Source organism: Theobroma umbraticum, unplaced genomic scaffold (genome assembly GCF_002168275.2).
Source record: "Theobroma umbraticum cultivar Fairchild unplaced genomic scaffold, ASM216827v3 scaffold_130.0, whole genome shotgun sequence".
In the NCBI taxonomy this organism is placed as follows: Eukaryota; Viridiplantae; Streptophyta; class Magnoliopsida; order Malvales; family Malvaceae; genus Theobroma; species Theobroma umbraticum.
In genome coordinates this window covers 969,461-985,270 of record NW_018397264.1, presented here as the reverse complement: position 1 = coordinate 985,270, position 15,810 = coordinate 969,461, and the positions used below count along the sequence as shown (strand labels likewise).

The 15,810-nt window shown below is 34.0% G+C and overlaps 2 protein-coding genes across 3 annotated transcripts; one reads left to right on the top strand and one right to left on the bottom strand.

Annotated features, from left to right (window-relative positions):
* Positions 1-281: 281 nt before the first annotated feature.
* On the top strand, positions 282-5,937 carry LOC110421011 (mogroside I-E synthase-like). Of its 2 annotated transcripts, XM_021434438.2 has the most exons (4): positions 282-643; positions 693-995; positions 3,810-4,475; positions 5,019-5,937. In XM_021434438.2, exons 3-4 carry the CDS (start codon positions 3,858-3,860, stop codon positions 5,739-5,741), a joined length of 1,341 nt encoding a protein of 446 aa, XP_021290113.1. In that variant the 5' UTR covers positions 282-643; positions 693-995; positions 3,810-3,857; the 3' UTR covers positions 5,742-5,937. The 2 variants fall into 2 exon arrangements, with proteins under 2 accessions (XP_021290113.1, XP_021290112.1); XM_021434437.2 differs by having other exon boundaries at positions 282-995.
* A 152-nt stretch (positions 5,938-6,089) lies between these two features.
* Positions 6,090-15,240, bottom strand: LETM1 (LETM1-like protein). Its single transcript, XM_021434432.1, has 15 exons — positions 15,090-15,240; positions 13,500-14,158; positions 13,080-13,392; positions 12,196-12,342; positions 12,017-12,105; positions 11,799-11,891; positions 10,395-10,521; positions 9,721-9,785; positions 9,463-9,637; positions 8,983-9,177; positions 8,809-8,856; positions 8,328-8,474; positions 8,156-8,238; positions 7,070-7,185; positions 6,090-6,393 (listed from the first exon to the last, which is right to left on the bottom strand). Exons 2-15 carry the CDS (start codon positions 14,090-14,092, stop codon positions 6,311-6,313), a joined length of 2,274 nt encoding a protein of 757 aa, XP_021290107.1. The 5' UTR covers positions 14,093-14,158; positions 15,090-15,240; the 3' UTR covers positions 6,090-6,310.
* Positions 15,241-15,810: the final 570 nt, after the last annotated feature.

Genomic DNA, 15,810 nt, shown 5'->3' with positions numbered 1-15,810 from the left:
TTAAAAATCTTCGGAGGCGCCAAAACAGGATCTGTAAAGACTCCTCAAATGCTAAAGGGATCGGGAACCATGGCCACTGTCAGCATAGGTGGACCCATGTTGGAGTGTAGACACCTATTTTTTTAAGAGGCAGGAATTCCAAATAAATAAATAAATAATAATAAAAAGAAAGAAAAGAAAGTGGCGGTGGGCAAATTGGAAATAGAAATTTAACAGAAACACGTAATCTCAAAGCTGAGGAAGCTGAAAAGTCCAAATCACACACTGCCAAAGGCGGCAGGCGAGGCTTTTGTCTGCCAATAGAGATGCCTGGAAAAGACGCTTCTCTTCCCACGGCTATAAAACCCGGGAGAGAAGCACGGTGAAAGTGGGGAAGAAAAAAACATTTCTTTTAGTTCTAGAAATCCAAAAATAAAAAAAACCAAGAAAAAAAAAAGTCCCTAGTTTCTAGCAGGCGGTATTATACCAAGGATCTTCAAAAAAAAAATCCAAAAAAGAGAGAAAGAAAATCAAAAAAATTCTGGAGAGAAGGGTTTTATTTAGGGCTTCTGTGATTTTGGAAGAAAAGAGGAGTTCAGAAGGGTGAGAAAAGGAGAGAAGATCAGTGTTTGAGTGGTGGAGCAGCGGTAGCTTAAGGGTAGAGGTTTTGGTGTGGAGAGGAGAAGGGAGAAAGAAAGAAGAAAGGGTTTTAGGTTAGGCCATGTAGAAACGACGCCGTTTAAGGGGGAATAGGAGAGTCAAAGGGCGTTGCGTTGGGGGACTTTGTTTTGCTGCACTAAATGGTGCATTTGGAGTTTGAAAGTGAGCCAAGCTTGTGAAATCCCATTACACTCTTCCGAAGCTTGATTTGTTGAAGTCTTGAGACAAGCCCATTGACCTCAGCTGGACCTAGAGAACAGGCCTTGAAGCAGACCCCTTGGTTTTGGGACTTTGAGCTCAGGCCGTGAGCCTTCCATCAAACCCAAGATTCTTAGGCAATTTCTGCCCAAGCTTAGGTATGTGTCTTGGACTTTTTGGTTGATGAGCTTTGTGTTGGTTTGTTTGGGATGTTTTTCTCATCCATTTTGTTTGGTGTGCTTTATTGTTAGTTCCAATTATATTATGGTATAGTTTACTTTTAAAAAAAAGGGAATAAAATATATACGTATTTATGTATATATATCATATGCAATACTTAGTTATATGGAGTAACAAATGGTAAATATATAAATATATATATATAGTTATAAATGAAATAAAATGAGTCTCTAGTCAAGTGTGTAGAATATAATAAGAAATGTTTTAGATTAGCTAATATTATAAGAGAAGAATCAAAAAATAATTCCCAAAAAATAGAATATTCATATTCCTACAGAAATTAAAATGATGAGATATTCAAGCTTTTTTTTTTCTCTTATGATCGTTATTAGAGGTTCGTAAGATAATATAAAAAAATAAAATAGTTATGTGGAGTTAACCCAATGATGAAATGTCATTCGGGGATGCGAAAAGTCACATTTTTGAAATGACTTTTTTAGGTACAAAATTCGATTAAGGTCTTTATCCAAGCGTCAAGATAAACTTTAATCTTATATCTCAATATCTTGTTAATTCAATTAATCATCTTAAATATTAAAAAAATAAATTTATAAAATATTTTATTAATTAACTCAAACAATTAGAAAATTTAAGCGAATCAAATTGTTCAAAAAAAGTAATGTTAATAATAATAATAATCATCATCATCATCAACTTAAACAAAACGTTAAAAAATATATATATATAGTAAGACTAAATGAATTGGTTAATTATATTAAAATATTAAATATATTACCATAGAAATTAAGATCAATGAAATTATTTTATAAACATGTACCATTCACGATTTTATCTTGATATGGTATACGCTATATTTATTTTGTTAATGAAACAAGAATCTCGACGTTGGGTTTGTCTTTAAGGATTTATAGAGATGAGTTTCTTCGGGGATATCTTTAAGTGAAAAAAACTTTTAAATTTTATCAAAACGTAGAGATGGTCCATGAATGGTTTTTTCAATATGTGGTTCTTGTTTTCCATTACTTAAAATTGATAAATTATGGTATTTTTTCGTAATTGCATTATGTGCATTCATAAAGTTGAATAATCAAACATTGGTTTAAGAAATAATGAAAAATAAAATAAATAAAATAATAAAAAATTAAAAAGAAAGATTAAAAAAATTAAACCAGGTAAAATCAAAAACAAAATAATAAATAATGATTAAGGAAATATAAGAATAAAATCAAAAGTTAATGTCAAAATAAGATAACAAATAATCAAATAGTACTTTTCTTGTGTATTATTGTACTCTTGAACCTAATTCAAAACTCGCAGATCTAATTATTGTTTTTTAAATAAATTTAAAATTAATTTAAAATTTTATCAAATAGAACAAATTTAATAATTGATCAATTATTTTTAAATATAAAAAGATTGGTGACAACTTTCAACCATTTCATGTGGTCGAGTTTTCAAATCCGTATGTTATAAAAGGAGGAGTAGTGTCACATGACATCACTCACTTCTTAAAATGTTTTAGTGTTTATTCTATTTATCTAGGATGTAAGCTAGTTAATATACTAATAAACTCTTTTTTTGCAATGTTATAGGTAGTTAATATACTAAGTAAAAATGATTTATCAAATCGTAATTTATATATTATATTTAAATATTGTAAGGACATATAAAAAAATTTTTCCTATAATTTAAGATTTTATTAAAAAAGTTAAAACTCAACCTATGATCATCCTGTCTAAAAATTGAAATCCTTTTTTTATTGGTTCTTGACTATATTTTTCATTCTTAAAATAACTCACTTAGGCTTTAATTGTAAGTAATTTTTAATTCAAATTAAATTTTTAAATACTTCATGTCAAAATATATTTTGTATTAGCTTGATAATTTGTGTTCATAATTATAATCTAATTAATAGAAAATAGTATTATAGGTCAAATAATATCTTGAAATGATAAGTTTTTTTTTTTATTTTGTAAATATATTATTTGATTATTTAATTTTTATATTTAATTTTATATAATTTGTGGATGTTTATATTTAATTTTTATTAATAAATAAAAAATTATTTATTGAACTTGATAATTTGTTATGTAAGATCAAATTTTATTTAATTTTAGTATTTTAATTAATACTAATGAATATAATTTTTAATTAAGTTTTATAAATTTAGATAAATAAACCATAAAAATATATTTTAAAAGAAAAAAAATTATCTTACAAGATACAAATCTAGAGCAATAATAACAAGATTTTACTAATGATGGTACTTAACAATATTTTTCTAAGCCAGCAAATATTGAATCTAAAAAAAAAAATTTGAACATCATCTTATAACACTACTTGAAAAAATGTTTAGGGTCCGCCCTACTTGTTATTGTCATTTTACATCTTCCCCGCCATAAGCATGCTTTCACTATTGTCATTGTCAATGCATTCAGAGCCAGTGGAACAAAATTGTGGAAAAATAATGGCCACAGAATTTGCAGATACATTAAAGCTACATAGCCAATAATTGGTAATGCTTTATGCAAATGAACTCTAAAGGACCCAAAGATAATGGCCAATCACTGGTTATGCGTGATGTAAATGTACTCTCAAGGACCCAAGGTAATGACGAATAACTGGTCGTGCCTGCACCATATTCAGTGACCGACCTTAGAAATTAATACTGGAGATGACGATGGTTTATACCTGGGATTTCTTCCCACCAATTTTTTGAGGCCTGCTAGCTTCCTCAACGCGTAAATTTGTACATGTTTTAATGTGTGTAGAGACTAAGAGAGATTGGAACAGCGGCTTGTCAGATCGGATAGGGAAACATGAAGAAACAAGAAAGTGTTTCTCAGACACACGTACTGGTTTTGCCATTGCCTGCCCAAGGCCACATCAATCCCGTACTACAGTTCTCGAAACGCCTGGGTTATGAAGGGCTGGAAGTCACAGTATGCACCGCCTCTGTTAATAAGTCTATGCCTGTCCAAGTTGGTCCTGTAAAACTTGAGCCAGTTGCTGATGACCTTCAAGTAGACAATGATCTAAAAACAGTCGATCTGGAACAATTCAAGGCAGTTGTGACCCTAAGACTACCACAGATCATCGCGAAGCTAGGCATAAGTTGCCTAGTTTACGACGCACACTTCCCCTGGGCACTCGACATAGCCAAAAAGCTAGGCGTCCCTGCAGCTGCATTCTTCACTCAATCGTGTGCTGTTGATACCATCTACTACAACGTCCATGAAGGATTGGTGAAGCTTCCACTTGCCGAGTCCTCTTTGTCCATTGATGGCTTGCCACTGCTTCAAGAATGCGACCTGCCATCATTTGTTTATGATATAGGATCCTATCCAGCCTTCTTACACATTCTTGTTAATCAGTTCTCAAATTTCCTGGAAGCTGACTGGGTCTTTATTAATACTTTCACCAGCATAGAAGAGGAGGTACGTGCATCCTGATTTTGGAATAATGCTTTCAATACTAACTATACAAGGTAATTTCGTAACTTTGCACTATGTATGTTTGGTAGAAATTAAGATAAATAGAGTGAATTAATGGGAAAAGGTGGGGAAGGAAATTAAAAATGAAGAAGTAGGAAAAATGTTTTTCTAATTATGTTTGGTACAAAGGATAAAAAATTGAGGGAAAAAAGGAGATTAGGGATCAAATTATAAATAGAATGATTAATTTAGGTAAAAGGAGTATAATCCTTTCAATTTGAAAGGATTAGATTTAGAGGAAAAGAAAAACTACAAATTCATCCATTTTCATTCCTCTTTCCTATTCCTGCTTATCAAAAATTGAGAAGGAAAGAAATATTATTTTCCTTCCACTTGAAAGATATGCTATATCTTTGAACATGTCCGGCAATTCTTACCAAAATATTTATTTATTTTTCTGAAATGCAAATACTTAAGAATGAGTGAAATTTTCTGGTTAGAATGTCGTACTTCTTTAATTCTAAATTTGTTAATAATTTCGATTAGGTACTAAACTGGATGGCCAGCCAGAGACCGATCAAGGCTGTTGGACCTGCAATTCCATCAAAGTACCTAGATAAACGAGTGGAGGATGACGAAGAGTATGGCTTACACCTCTTCAAGCCGGAGATCGACATTTGCATTAATTGGTTAAACTCAAAAGAAACTGGCTCAGTTGTTTACATATCATTTGGAAGCCTGGCGGCCTTAGGAGAAGAGCAAATGCAGGAGCTCGCATCAGGCCTACAGAGCAGCAACAGCTACTTCCTGTGGGTAGTTAGAGAACCAGAACAGAAAAAGCTTCCTGCCAGCTTCATAGCCGAGACTTCAGAGAAGGGGCTGGTAGTTTCATGGAGTCCTCAATTAGAAGTTTTGGCTCACGAGGCAGTTGGCTGCTTCATGACTCACTGCGGTTGGAATTCAACACTGGAGGCGTTGAGCTTGGGGGTGCCTATGGTAGCCGTGCCGCAATGGACAGACCAAACAACTAATGCAAAATATGTTACGGATGTGTGGCAGGCCGGAATCAGAGCTAGGAAGGATGACAAAGGGATCATCACCAAGGAAGAGATACAACGGTGTATAAGGGAAATCATGGAAGGAGATAAAAGCAAGGATATAAAAAGGAATGCAGAGAAATGGAAGAAACTAGCCGTGGAGGCAGTTAATGTCGGTGGAAGCTCAGACAAGAACATAAAAGAATTCGTCGCAAAACTTACATGCAATTAGCAGCCAATTACTTTTAAGTTAGTAAGTGCACCATGCACATTCCCCTTTAGCACTACAATAAGAAAAAGAAAGTGCAAGCAAAACCCCCACTTCCCACTCTCTGTTTTTCCATCCTATTTATTTCTGAAAAACAGAGTACAAAAGTACTTAACCCAAATGAAATAATCAAGCAAATTAAACCATTCTTAATCTGCCATATATAGCACTTCTTTTCCACATCAACTATAACAACTATTTTGATTATTACACCAACAACAAGGCTTCTATGCAATCTACTGTTTGAATATATTTGCTTCCTATTACTTATAATTTTTACAGCATTAGAAATACATCTGTTTCATCGGTATGTGGGAAGAGTAAAATCAGCTTCTTTATAACTGACCTTAAAGAACTATTATGCATAAAGCCAAGGTCTACAAAAACTGACCATTGGAACTCAAACCATCAAGATTTGGTCCAGCATCATTTCCAAAAAGAACCGTGCCAAGATATGAATTTGACCAACTAATGCTAAGTACAAAATGTTTTAAGGAGTCCAAAAAGGACTAATGTAATCTCGACTATAATTTCTACATTCTCCCCTCCTCAACGCTATTTTCATCTTCTGTCTGACTGCCCAATTTGACAATGTCTTCCACAAGAATTTTGCCATCTATTGCATTGAAAAGATGAGAATAGCAGTCACTCTTGTGAACAAATAAATCAATTGATTGCCCAACAACTTAAAAGTAACAATGATGCAACAAGAACACTGCAGTTTGATAAAATTACCCTTTTCCCATGCCCATTTAGGGGAGAAAATTATAAAATAAAAGAAAAAGGAAAAAGTAAATTCATACTATACGAAAACACATAACACCAGATGACAAATAACCCCACCAGATTCAGCTAATTATCACTTTTCTCAATCATCCTTATCATCTCAAAATATGAATTTACCTTGTCCACCATTAAGAGACTATTCTCTTATAAATGTCTAAAGACAAAACATGCGGTCTCATCAAATGATAATTAACTTATATATCAGAAGCATAAATTGTAATTTTCTGGTTATTCATAATGCCCCAAGGAGAAATGGAACAAATGCATCTTCCAACGATTTTATAGCCTTAAAGCAGAATAAGTAAGCTCTCACACCAATAGTTTCCAAGAAGTCAGATAAATTCTCCGATTATAGAAGGAAAAGCAATACGCATTTTAACAAGCCAAACAAAAAAGAAATGCTCACATACATCAAAACATGTACCTAAAAGTATATTCCTGCTTTTTTATTTATTTGGACAAACAAAGTAAAAACATATCAGCGGAAAAAAAAAAAATTAGCTGACCTCTATCTTTGGAAAGACTGCTGATGAGTTCTTGTACCCCCTCCTTGCCCAATGTATCCTTCAAGTATATAGCAGCAGCAGCCACCTCCTCAGGCGTGACTTTACCGTCATGATCTCTGCAGACAGAACATATTTCACATATTTGACTACATAGACCAAATGCCAAGTTCAGCAAAATGGGCCTGATACTGTTCCATATGATTTATGTCCATGAGCATTGCAAGATGGCTTCAAAGAATATTATTTAATCAACTCTGGGGTCCCCAATAGGAACACCCTAGCAGTTAGAACTTGAGACTCCAACTTGGAGGTCTCGGGTTCCAATCCTAGGATGGGTGGGGTGGGATTTATGGGATGGGAGATGACTACCTCCTATTGTGTAGCCCAAGATCACATGGACCAAAAAATAAAACAATAATAATAATGATCCAGTATGAACATCTTCTTTGCCCATCAAAATTTAAAGGATAACAACAATTTTATGTAGTTCACAAAATGAACTTATTAAGAAGCCCAGATTCAAAAGTTGTAATCAAACTGAAAGTATCTTCTACTAGTTTTTGGCACCAAGATCAACTGGAATATAAGGATTATTAATACAAGGGGCAAAGGTCTATAAAGGTAAATAGCTCTTTCAGCTGCACAACTTGTGCCTTCGTATACAGAATCTAGAGGGTGCAAATAACTTTGTTTGGACAAAATCAAAATTTATAATTCACTGTAACTTTCAGGGCTTATGAAATAGCACTAAGATATTTAAGTTATCTATGGGCCTTGTTGTGGAGAAAACATAAATCATCAACTTTTTGATGTTGAATACTTTAACCCTTACAATTACTGTTAGCCTAATAACACAAACATTACCAACTTCACTAACTTTATTTCAAGGTAACCATGCCCTTGCGATCATTAATATGTTGGTAACTGTGCCCATAAAAGTTGATATGAATAACAACACCAAACTCTATAAATACTTTTCAATAACAGAATGTAAAATCAGGATAACAAACATCACTCTGTTTGCACAACAACATAGAATGAAGGCAAGATAGGAGAAAAGGAAACAATCCAGAAACATATTCAAACCTGTCAAGTAATCGCCAGCGATCACCTATTTTTGCATCTACATCATCAATTTCCTTCTCAAGATTTTGGAGCATAGCATCAACCTAGTGAGGGACAAGAAAGGTAAATACTTTACTTTCTATCACATGATAAGAAAAAGAGAAACCATAACAACTGAGTTCCAATGACTTACTTTTTCAATAAGCGCTGAAGAAATCTCATCACTTTCAGACACTTCACTAGAATGGTCACTTTCCTCCCGTGCAGCTTTATATGCCTTAATGGCATCCTTTTCACCATCTGTGCCCTCTTTCTCTACCATGCTATTATAAAGTTCTATCTGGCAACATTGGCAAGACCCAAAATTAGCAGAAAAGAAAAAAAGGGCAGAAACAGAATTAGAAAATTTATCATTTGCTTAAACATTGTTCCAAGTTAAAAAGTTGCAACTAAAGACCAAATTATGTTTCCCCTAACCTCGCAAGTCACTACTGAAAAGGGAGAACTTAAAGACATCTAGTCCAAAAGAATTCCATTAGGACTTTATAATATGCTTTATTTATTAAACTTGCTTAATTTGCTTCTGACATAACTAGTTAAAAATAATACGTAGACATCATGCAGATGCAGTTCTTCACCACAACCAAATCAAAATATCCACGTTTATAACACACCTCCTTGTTGACAAGACCCAGGAACTCTTCACGCTCTCTGCTTACAGACTGCATGTTACGAAGAAAATGAAGTTACATCTAGATTGCTAGTGGCAATACTAGGAATAATACAATAGAAGAACAGAATCAATAGAATGACAGTCACTGAAGAAAATCTTAAAATAGAGTCCTTACAGATGCTGAAGCTAAAACAGCCAATGCACGACTGAGTTCACAGAGCTGCTCTCGTTTTTCCAATGTTCTAGCTACAGCCTGTTCTTGTGCTTCTCTAGCAGTTGGGATAGTCATCTCTTTAAGTGCCACATCCTCTTCACTAGCTTTAGATTCTTTCATCCTAGCCAGCTCTTCTTCTTCGTTCTCTTCCTCCTCCTACAAAGATACCAATTTAGAACAGGCAAGGCAATTCAAAAGAAGTGCTCAAAACCTGAAAAGCTGCTTTTAGGCACATTTCTAAAGCCTACGCTGAACACTTCAAGACTGGAGGCCTCTATTTACTGGCAGTAAGATTCTATCAAACTACTTCACAAAACACAGAATGAACTGAGCCCCATAGCATGCTTCCAATAGTACACAGCCTATTTTGTCAAATTCTTAAAACAATAGAGGAGACTTTTTGTATGATAATAATATAAAGAAAACATCTTCCTTTTTAACCTTGATCAGTTCTTCCTGCATCTCAAGGTACTCCAGCTTCCTTCTCCTTTCTGAAACAGAATCTTCAGATGGTAAAGCTGTAACACCAACAGTATCCACAACTTCATCAGGTAAAGAAGAAAGGGTAGCTCGAACAGCATCTTCTGGGTTCAGCTTTCCTGATACAGTGAAGGCCCTGCAGATTGTAATCAATTGATGAACTACAGAACGCAATGAAGCAAGGGAAGAAAGAAAACGTAAGACTAAACTTTTAATCACCTAGAAAGAATCAAAAGGGAAGAAGGGACTGAGTGATTTAGAGACAAATCCAGCCAATCTCGAAGCTGCAGGCAGATGTTAACCATGTTAAAGAGTCACATAAAAATCTACTTGCTATCGCAATTAATTGTATAACCACTAAATAGAAGAAAGAAGGCCTAACAACTTCCTCTATAATAGTTTAAAAGATAAAGATAAAACAATTCTTACAAAAATAATGCCTTTCATATAAACACAAGCCAATTCAAAGTAAGATAAACCTAAAATGGAAACATAGTACTGTACATCCAATCATCCGAGCACGCCAAATTAGAAAAAAAAAAAAAAGATTGTTCCAATAGAATTAAATCAACAAAGCAAAATGGTTACAAGAATATGAAGCTACTTTCATTTTTTATCTTCTTTCATGCGGCTGGTTTTGCCATGCTAGGGTTCTGGAGGGGTGCATGTTTGTACAATCTTCATAACAGAACCATATATACAGCATAAAACAAGACATAATGGTCTTAACAAAGTGAAACTATGCAAATCCAAAATTGTATCAATAAATGAGACATTAGCATATCTCATAAACCACTTATCATTGCAAACATGGTTCAGAAAGAGATTGTAGAGTCTCAAGCACTTAATTGGCAAAGAGAAAAGAAATAAGCACATTAAAAAATAAAAAACACCTGTTGACGCATTTCATCTACTGAGAACACTCCAAGCATGCCTCGCTCCCTACAATCTTCACGAAGTTCAGCTTCTGATAGGGACTCCACACCCTCAGCTTGAATCAGCTTGTCATCATTCTTGATCCTAGAACATACATAATAACTATAAGAAAATAGTAACAATAAGACCATTCACAATGACCTCAAAGTACTGGAAAAGGAGAGAGATAGAAAAAGAATTTAAAACAGAGAGTTTAGTTGGATCCTAAACTGAAAGTGAAGTAGAAGCTAAAGAAACAAACTTACTTCAACCAAAACCCATTAGAAAACAAAACCATATACCAAGGATAACATACTGTTTGCTGAATCTTATATGTGCATTATAATACTAAAATCCCCAAAATGATGGATCAATCTCTAAACAATTTTTTAGTAAGAGAATCAACCCTAAATGTCAACAAGACTCAGTAACTCCGCTCATTATATTTTCATATGTGCTTCTTCCCTTTGCTTATTCTAACACTTCCAACCTAAGATAATTCCACCAAACGCAGAAAAACCAGAGTAGCATAAAAGAACTGTATCATCTAAACAAAAAAAAAAGAGTCAAGTATGCATCTTTGCAGAAATCTTGCAAAAAAGAGAGCTTAGAGCGTGCAGCCTATTCTTCCATAGAAATAAACAACTGTATGGCAATAGAAATAAATAGTTTCTGTGATCAAGCAGATATATGAAAATAAAATTATGCTTGAGGACAGAACAACAGTTTAAGCAATACCACAATATACAAATATACCAGCTCAGTCCTCTATATGTGCTAAAAACTTTGCAGCACATTCCAGATATCAATAAAGGCATTCAAGGAGACATGCCTATAGATTTAAAGTTTGAGTATGAGCTGGCAGGTTCCAGTACAATAACTCCCATGTACCAAAAGAATTCAAGGAGACATGCCTATGGATTTAAAGTTCTACTTTTATAGAGATTCTACATTTTGTATTGCAAAGCTGCATCAATAAGTTCTCAACATGAAGACCTCCCACCCAGAAAACTAAATAATAAATGAATATCCATACCATGAAACCTCATGGTTGTAAAATGCAATAGGAGAAGTAATGGTTTAAGCAATAAATTTAATTAGATTTAAACTTTACAAGTGGCAAAGGGGAACCATAAATCATGCAAATAAGCAGATACCCCTCCAAAAGCCAAGATGTTATCATGAGTTCATAAATGAGCAAGTAAAATAAGATCAGGTAAATTTAACCAGCCCAAGCAACCACAGCAAAATGCAAGTTCAATGCAGTAAATCTGGAAGATTCCATTCACTCCTCTCAAATACATTTAAACCCATTAACACGTTCTGCCAAAACAGGGTACAGAACTGTTTATTTTAATTCAGATTGAATAAACAAGTTTTACCACTGGAGTCTCTTCCGAAGCATATAACGCAAATATGCATCTGTTCCAAAGGGGCTGATTCCCATATATTTGCACATATTTACCAATCGGGGCCTGGCAAACAAAACGGAAGAACAAACATGAAACAAAAATAAAACAACTTTGCTTAATTAACCATTCAATTTAAATTAAATAGTCAAAAGCTTTTATATACAAAAATACTTGCAATGGAGACCAACCTGCTGATGTTATCCAGAGTGAGTTCATCATTAAACAGCTTGGCAAAGGCAAGAATCTCCTCATTTAATACACCAGCACCCCTTCTGACCTGCAAAATATCAAGATTGCAATTGCAAAGTTAAAAAACGGAAACTAGGGGGAAAAAACAAGAAAAATCAAAGGTAAGATAGGATCTTACCCTATTCAAAAATTCATCAAGATCTTCAGCAGTCTTCTTAATTTCTCCACTCCTTGAATTTTGAACCTCCTTTGCCATTTCTTTGACTGTATCTTGAAGAAACTTGGCATATTCTATTCTTGCATGGAGCCTCCTTTTCAGTGCTTCCTACATGTTCAGAAAGTGAGAAGAAATGCATTGGAAAAAAACAAGAAGAAAAGAGTGGGGAACCAGGGAAATGCCACAGCCACACACACACTTGCACAATTAGCACCTCAAGCCTGCCTCCTCATAACAGACAAATAGGTAAGTAAGAATGTTCCAAACAGGTGCAAATTCCACAGCAGGCACATGCAGCCACCCATGGTTTATGTTATTGATTCTTTTCTCTATGCTTTTCTCTTTTCTTTATTTTCTCCTAAGCAAGGTATTTTAACATCCCACTTTTTCATCACTCATATCCTGATCCATATAAGAAGCTTAAATCAAGGTGAACACAAATTTTAGTAAAACTTTTATTCACATATCTGATCTCAACCAAATAATGAGTCTACCAGCCCTTCTTTATTTTAAAAAAATTTGGAATTCTCAATGCGTATTTTATTAACATATGCAATCTCAGTAAAAATTATGGAGAATGAAATTGGAAAGAAAAGAAAATAAATAAAAAAAGATGTCAGTTTAACTGTTACAAAGAAAATCCATTCATTAAACGAAATGCTGGCGCATTCTCACCCACTTTATAACTTCATGCATGTACAAAAGGACAAACCTAACTTGAATGCTTCCTGCTTTAACAGGAGAGATTCTAAAAAGAGGTACAAAAACATAAAGGATAAAGCTAGAACACCATTGGAATATAACAAATTAGCCAGCAATAATAATTTGAAAGAATGCCACCATACCTGCTCTTTCATCTTGTCTTGAAAGGTCGATGGCAACATATTAGGGAACAGTTTCAAGAAAACAGGCAGAAGAAATTCCATGAATGGGACTATGATAAAAACTGCAAATGGAACTAGCCTAAAAATATCGGCAGTAGTTCGAGTCAACTGTTGCCTCTCCCTTCTAGATAGACTTCTACCACCAGCCAGCTTTAGCAGCAATCTTGAGCTGATCCTAACATCGGCCCAAAGTAGCTTAAAACCCAACCAATAATGTTGCAAAGTTGACCGAATTTCATGTTTCCAATGAACAAGTTTCTTTGCCCAATCCTCCCTGTACGAAGCAATAGAATATCAAATATGCAGTACATTAAAAATCTATTAGAATCATGTTAATTGATTTATTAAAAACCCTTAAAGACTTAAAGGATAAAATTCAACCTGCTCATAGAAGCTACAGCTCTTAAAGCAGGACCAATCCCAAGAATTGTGGCCCATACTCTTTGCAAAACGGATTTGGCAACCTTCTGAGAATCTTGCAACCGTTTAGCCTTCACTTTGGCTTTAGCAGTACTCAAACCTTCAACAGCTTGATCACATTCTTCTGGAGATGCTTCCTTTCTCTTTTGAGCAACCAATTCTTCATTGCCCTCATCATCACTACCCAGTTCACTTTGCTTAGCGGTAGCTGTTGAAGCACGACGAACAGAATATGGCATCAATCTGACACTCAATGGAGAATTGAATTGGAATCTTGCACTTCCAAGACCTAAAACTGATATTCCTTGAAATCTATAACTAAAGTATCCCAATCCTGAAAAACCCAGTAAACCCTGTTTCGCAACTGAATTTACATCCAGTTTCTTTACACGATTAAAATCTTCAGATGGATGGTCCACAGTAGATCCATAACCACGTGATTCCAACTTCTGTGCAGGATGGCCAAGACACTGGAAGGTCTGGACTGATCGTGATGAGGCATTCAGGTAATCAGAAATAAATCTCTGCCTTCTTAAAATTGCTCTAGAAGCCATTATCAATCGTTTTTCTTGTCAAAGGGAGGAATACATTCACATTTCTCAAACAACCACTCAATTAACCTGGTAGATATAACATCTCAGAAAAAAAAAAAAAGAACAAAAATAACTACTCAGAAAATGAACATTACTAAATGCAATTTTGATTATTCTTATACAATATTATTTTGTTGTGATCAAATACAAAACCTAACAAATTCATAAAAAATAATAATTCAAATCTTGTCAATATCCCAAATTCCTTTTTTTTATACTTAACCCTTGATTTGTGTCACATCAATCAAGGAACCAGAAAATCAGTCAAGCGTAGGAGCTGGTCATGTGAAATTAAATTTTTTATTTAGTTCAAGGCAGAGACAATAAACATATAACGTGAAATGAAAAAATAGGAAAAAAAACTAAAAAATTTTTAAAAATTAAAAAAGACGAAGCAAAAGAAAGAATAGAGGGGTAAAAATCCAAAGCATCTATTACTCATAAAAAATAAAATAATAAAAAAATCGAAAACACAGCTAAAAGGATTATAAAAAAAAATGACAACCTATTCATAAATATTTACTCAAAAAAACAGAAGAGCTAAAAAAAAGCATTTTTATGATACGTTTAATATTTGAAAAAAAAAGCATAAATGATAAAGAAAAATACTAAAAACATTATCATAGCCAGTAGTTGAGCATTTTTTCGATTCTCGTTTTTTCTTATATCAATTCTCTATTCGCCTCACGGAAGGAATTTCTTTTTCATTTCAAGCAATACTAAATATCAACTTTCATTTCGTATCAAGCAAAAAAAAAATTCTTAGCAACCAAAAACTGCGAAACTCCTAAGCGAAAAAAAATTAAAAACATATATTCGGCAATCATAACTCATATTCGGATTTGATTAACAAAAAAGAATAACTGAAACGAACTTTACAATGAAATTAGAAGAAGCAAAAATCGACGATAACAAAAAAACATAAATAAATTGATAACGAAAAGCGCATATTACTTACAGTGTTTATGCGAGAGCTGAGATAGAATGTTATGAATCGATCAAAAAATTAAAAATTTGCAGTAAAAAATAAAAGAAGGAACAGCAAATAGGGGGTCGTTGGTGAACGCGAGAAATGGGAGAGGGTTTAAGAGGGGGACGGGGTTAGGGAAAGTGACTGTGGTGCGCGAGTGTATTTTCGGAATTTTGATTTTGACTAGCGTGCTAAGTTTTTGACACGTGGTGATCGTTGATTCTGGTGGTCAGTCTTATGTGGATCCTGTGAATATCACTTGATCCCGCAAGACAATTATGAAACGTTTCCAATTTGGCCTCGTTGACTGTATTATGAATTGTGGAATATTTATCGATATTATGAATTGACATAAAATTGAATATTTATCGAAGACACTATAATTTTTTTTATGCTTAAAAATTAGCTTATTTGCACCAAATTTAACCTCATGAAAAGGGTTGTGCTTTTTTGGGTTATCAGTAGCAGTAGCACTTAAGCAGTAATCCATCTTGTAACAGAGCCACAGAGGCGATGAGAGGAATAACTAGGTGATCCAAAATCAAATCCAATGAACGAAAGAGAACCACGAAAGAAATGCTGTACGTACGACATGTGGTTTCATTAGCATACTTAAGATGCCAAAAATTTATAGTCCAAGATACATATTATTCCCATTTTACTGAGCAAGCGTTGCAAATGAGTCATGACCCACTCCATAAATACTCAA

What these genes read in the sequence shown, in the direction of transcription:
- LOC110421011 (XM_021434438.2), top strand. Translation starts at nt 3,858, where the DNA reads ATGAAGAAACAAGAAAGTGTTTCTCAGACACACGTACTGGTTTTGCCA. An exon ending in TCACCAGCATAGAAGAGGAG is followed by an intron (nt 4,476 to 5,018) that starts GTACGTGCATCC and finishes AATTTCGATTAG; the next exon opens with GTACTAAACTGGATGGCCAG.
- LETM1 (XM_021434432.1), bottom strand. Translation starts at nt 14,092, where the DNA reads ATGGCTTCTAGAGCAATTTTAAGAAGGCAGAGATTTATTTCTGATTAC. An exon ending in CTTCGGAAGAGACTCCAGTG is followed by an intron (nt 10,522 to 11,798) that starts GTAAAACTTGTT and finishes TGTATGTTCTAG; the next exon opens with GATCAAGAATGATGACAAGC. An exon ending in TAGATGAAATGCGTCAACAG is followed by an intron (nt 9,786 to 10,394) that starts GTGTTTTTTATT and finishes ATCTGCCTGCAG; the next exon opens with CTTCGAGATTGGCTGGATTT.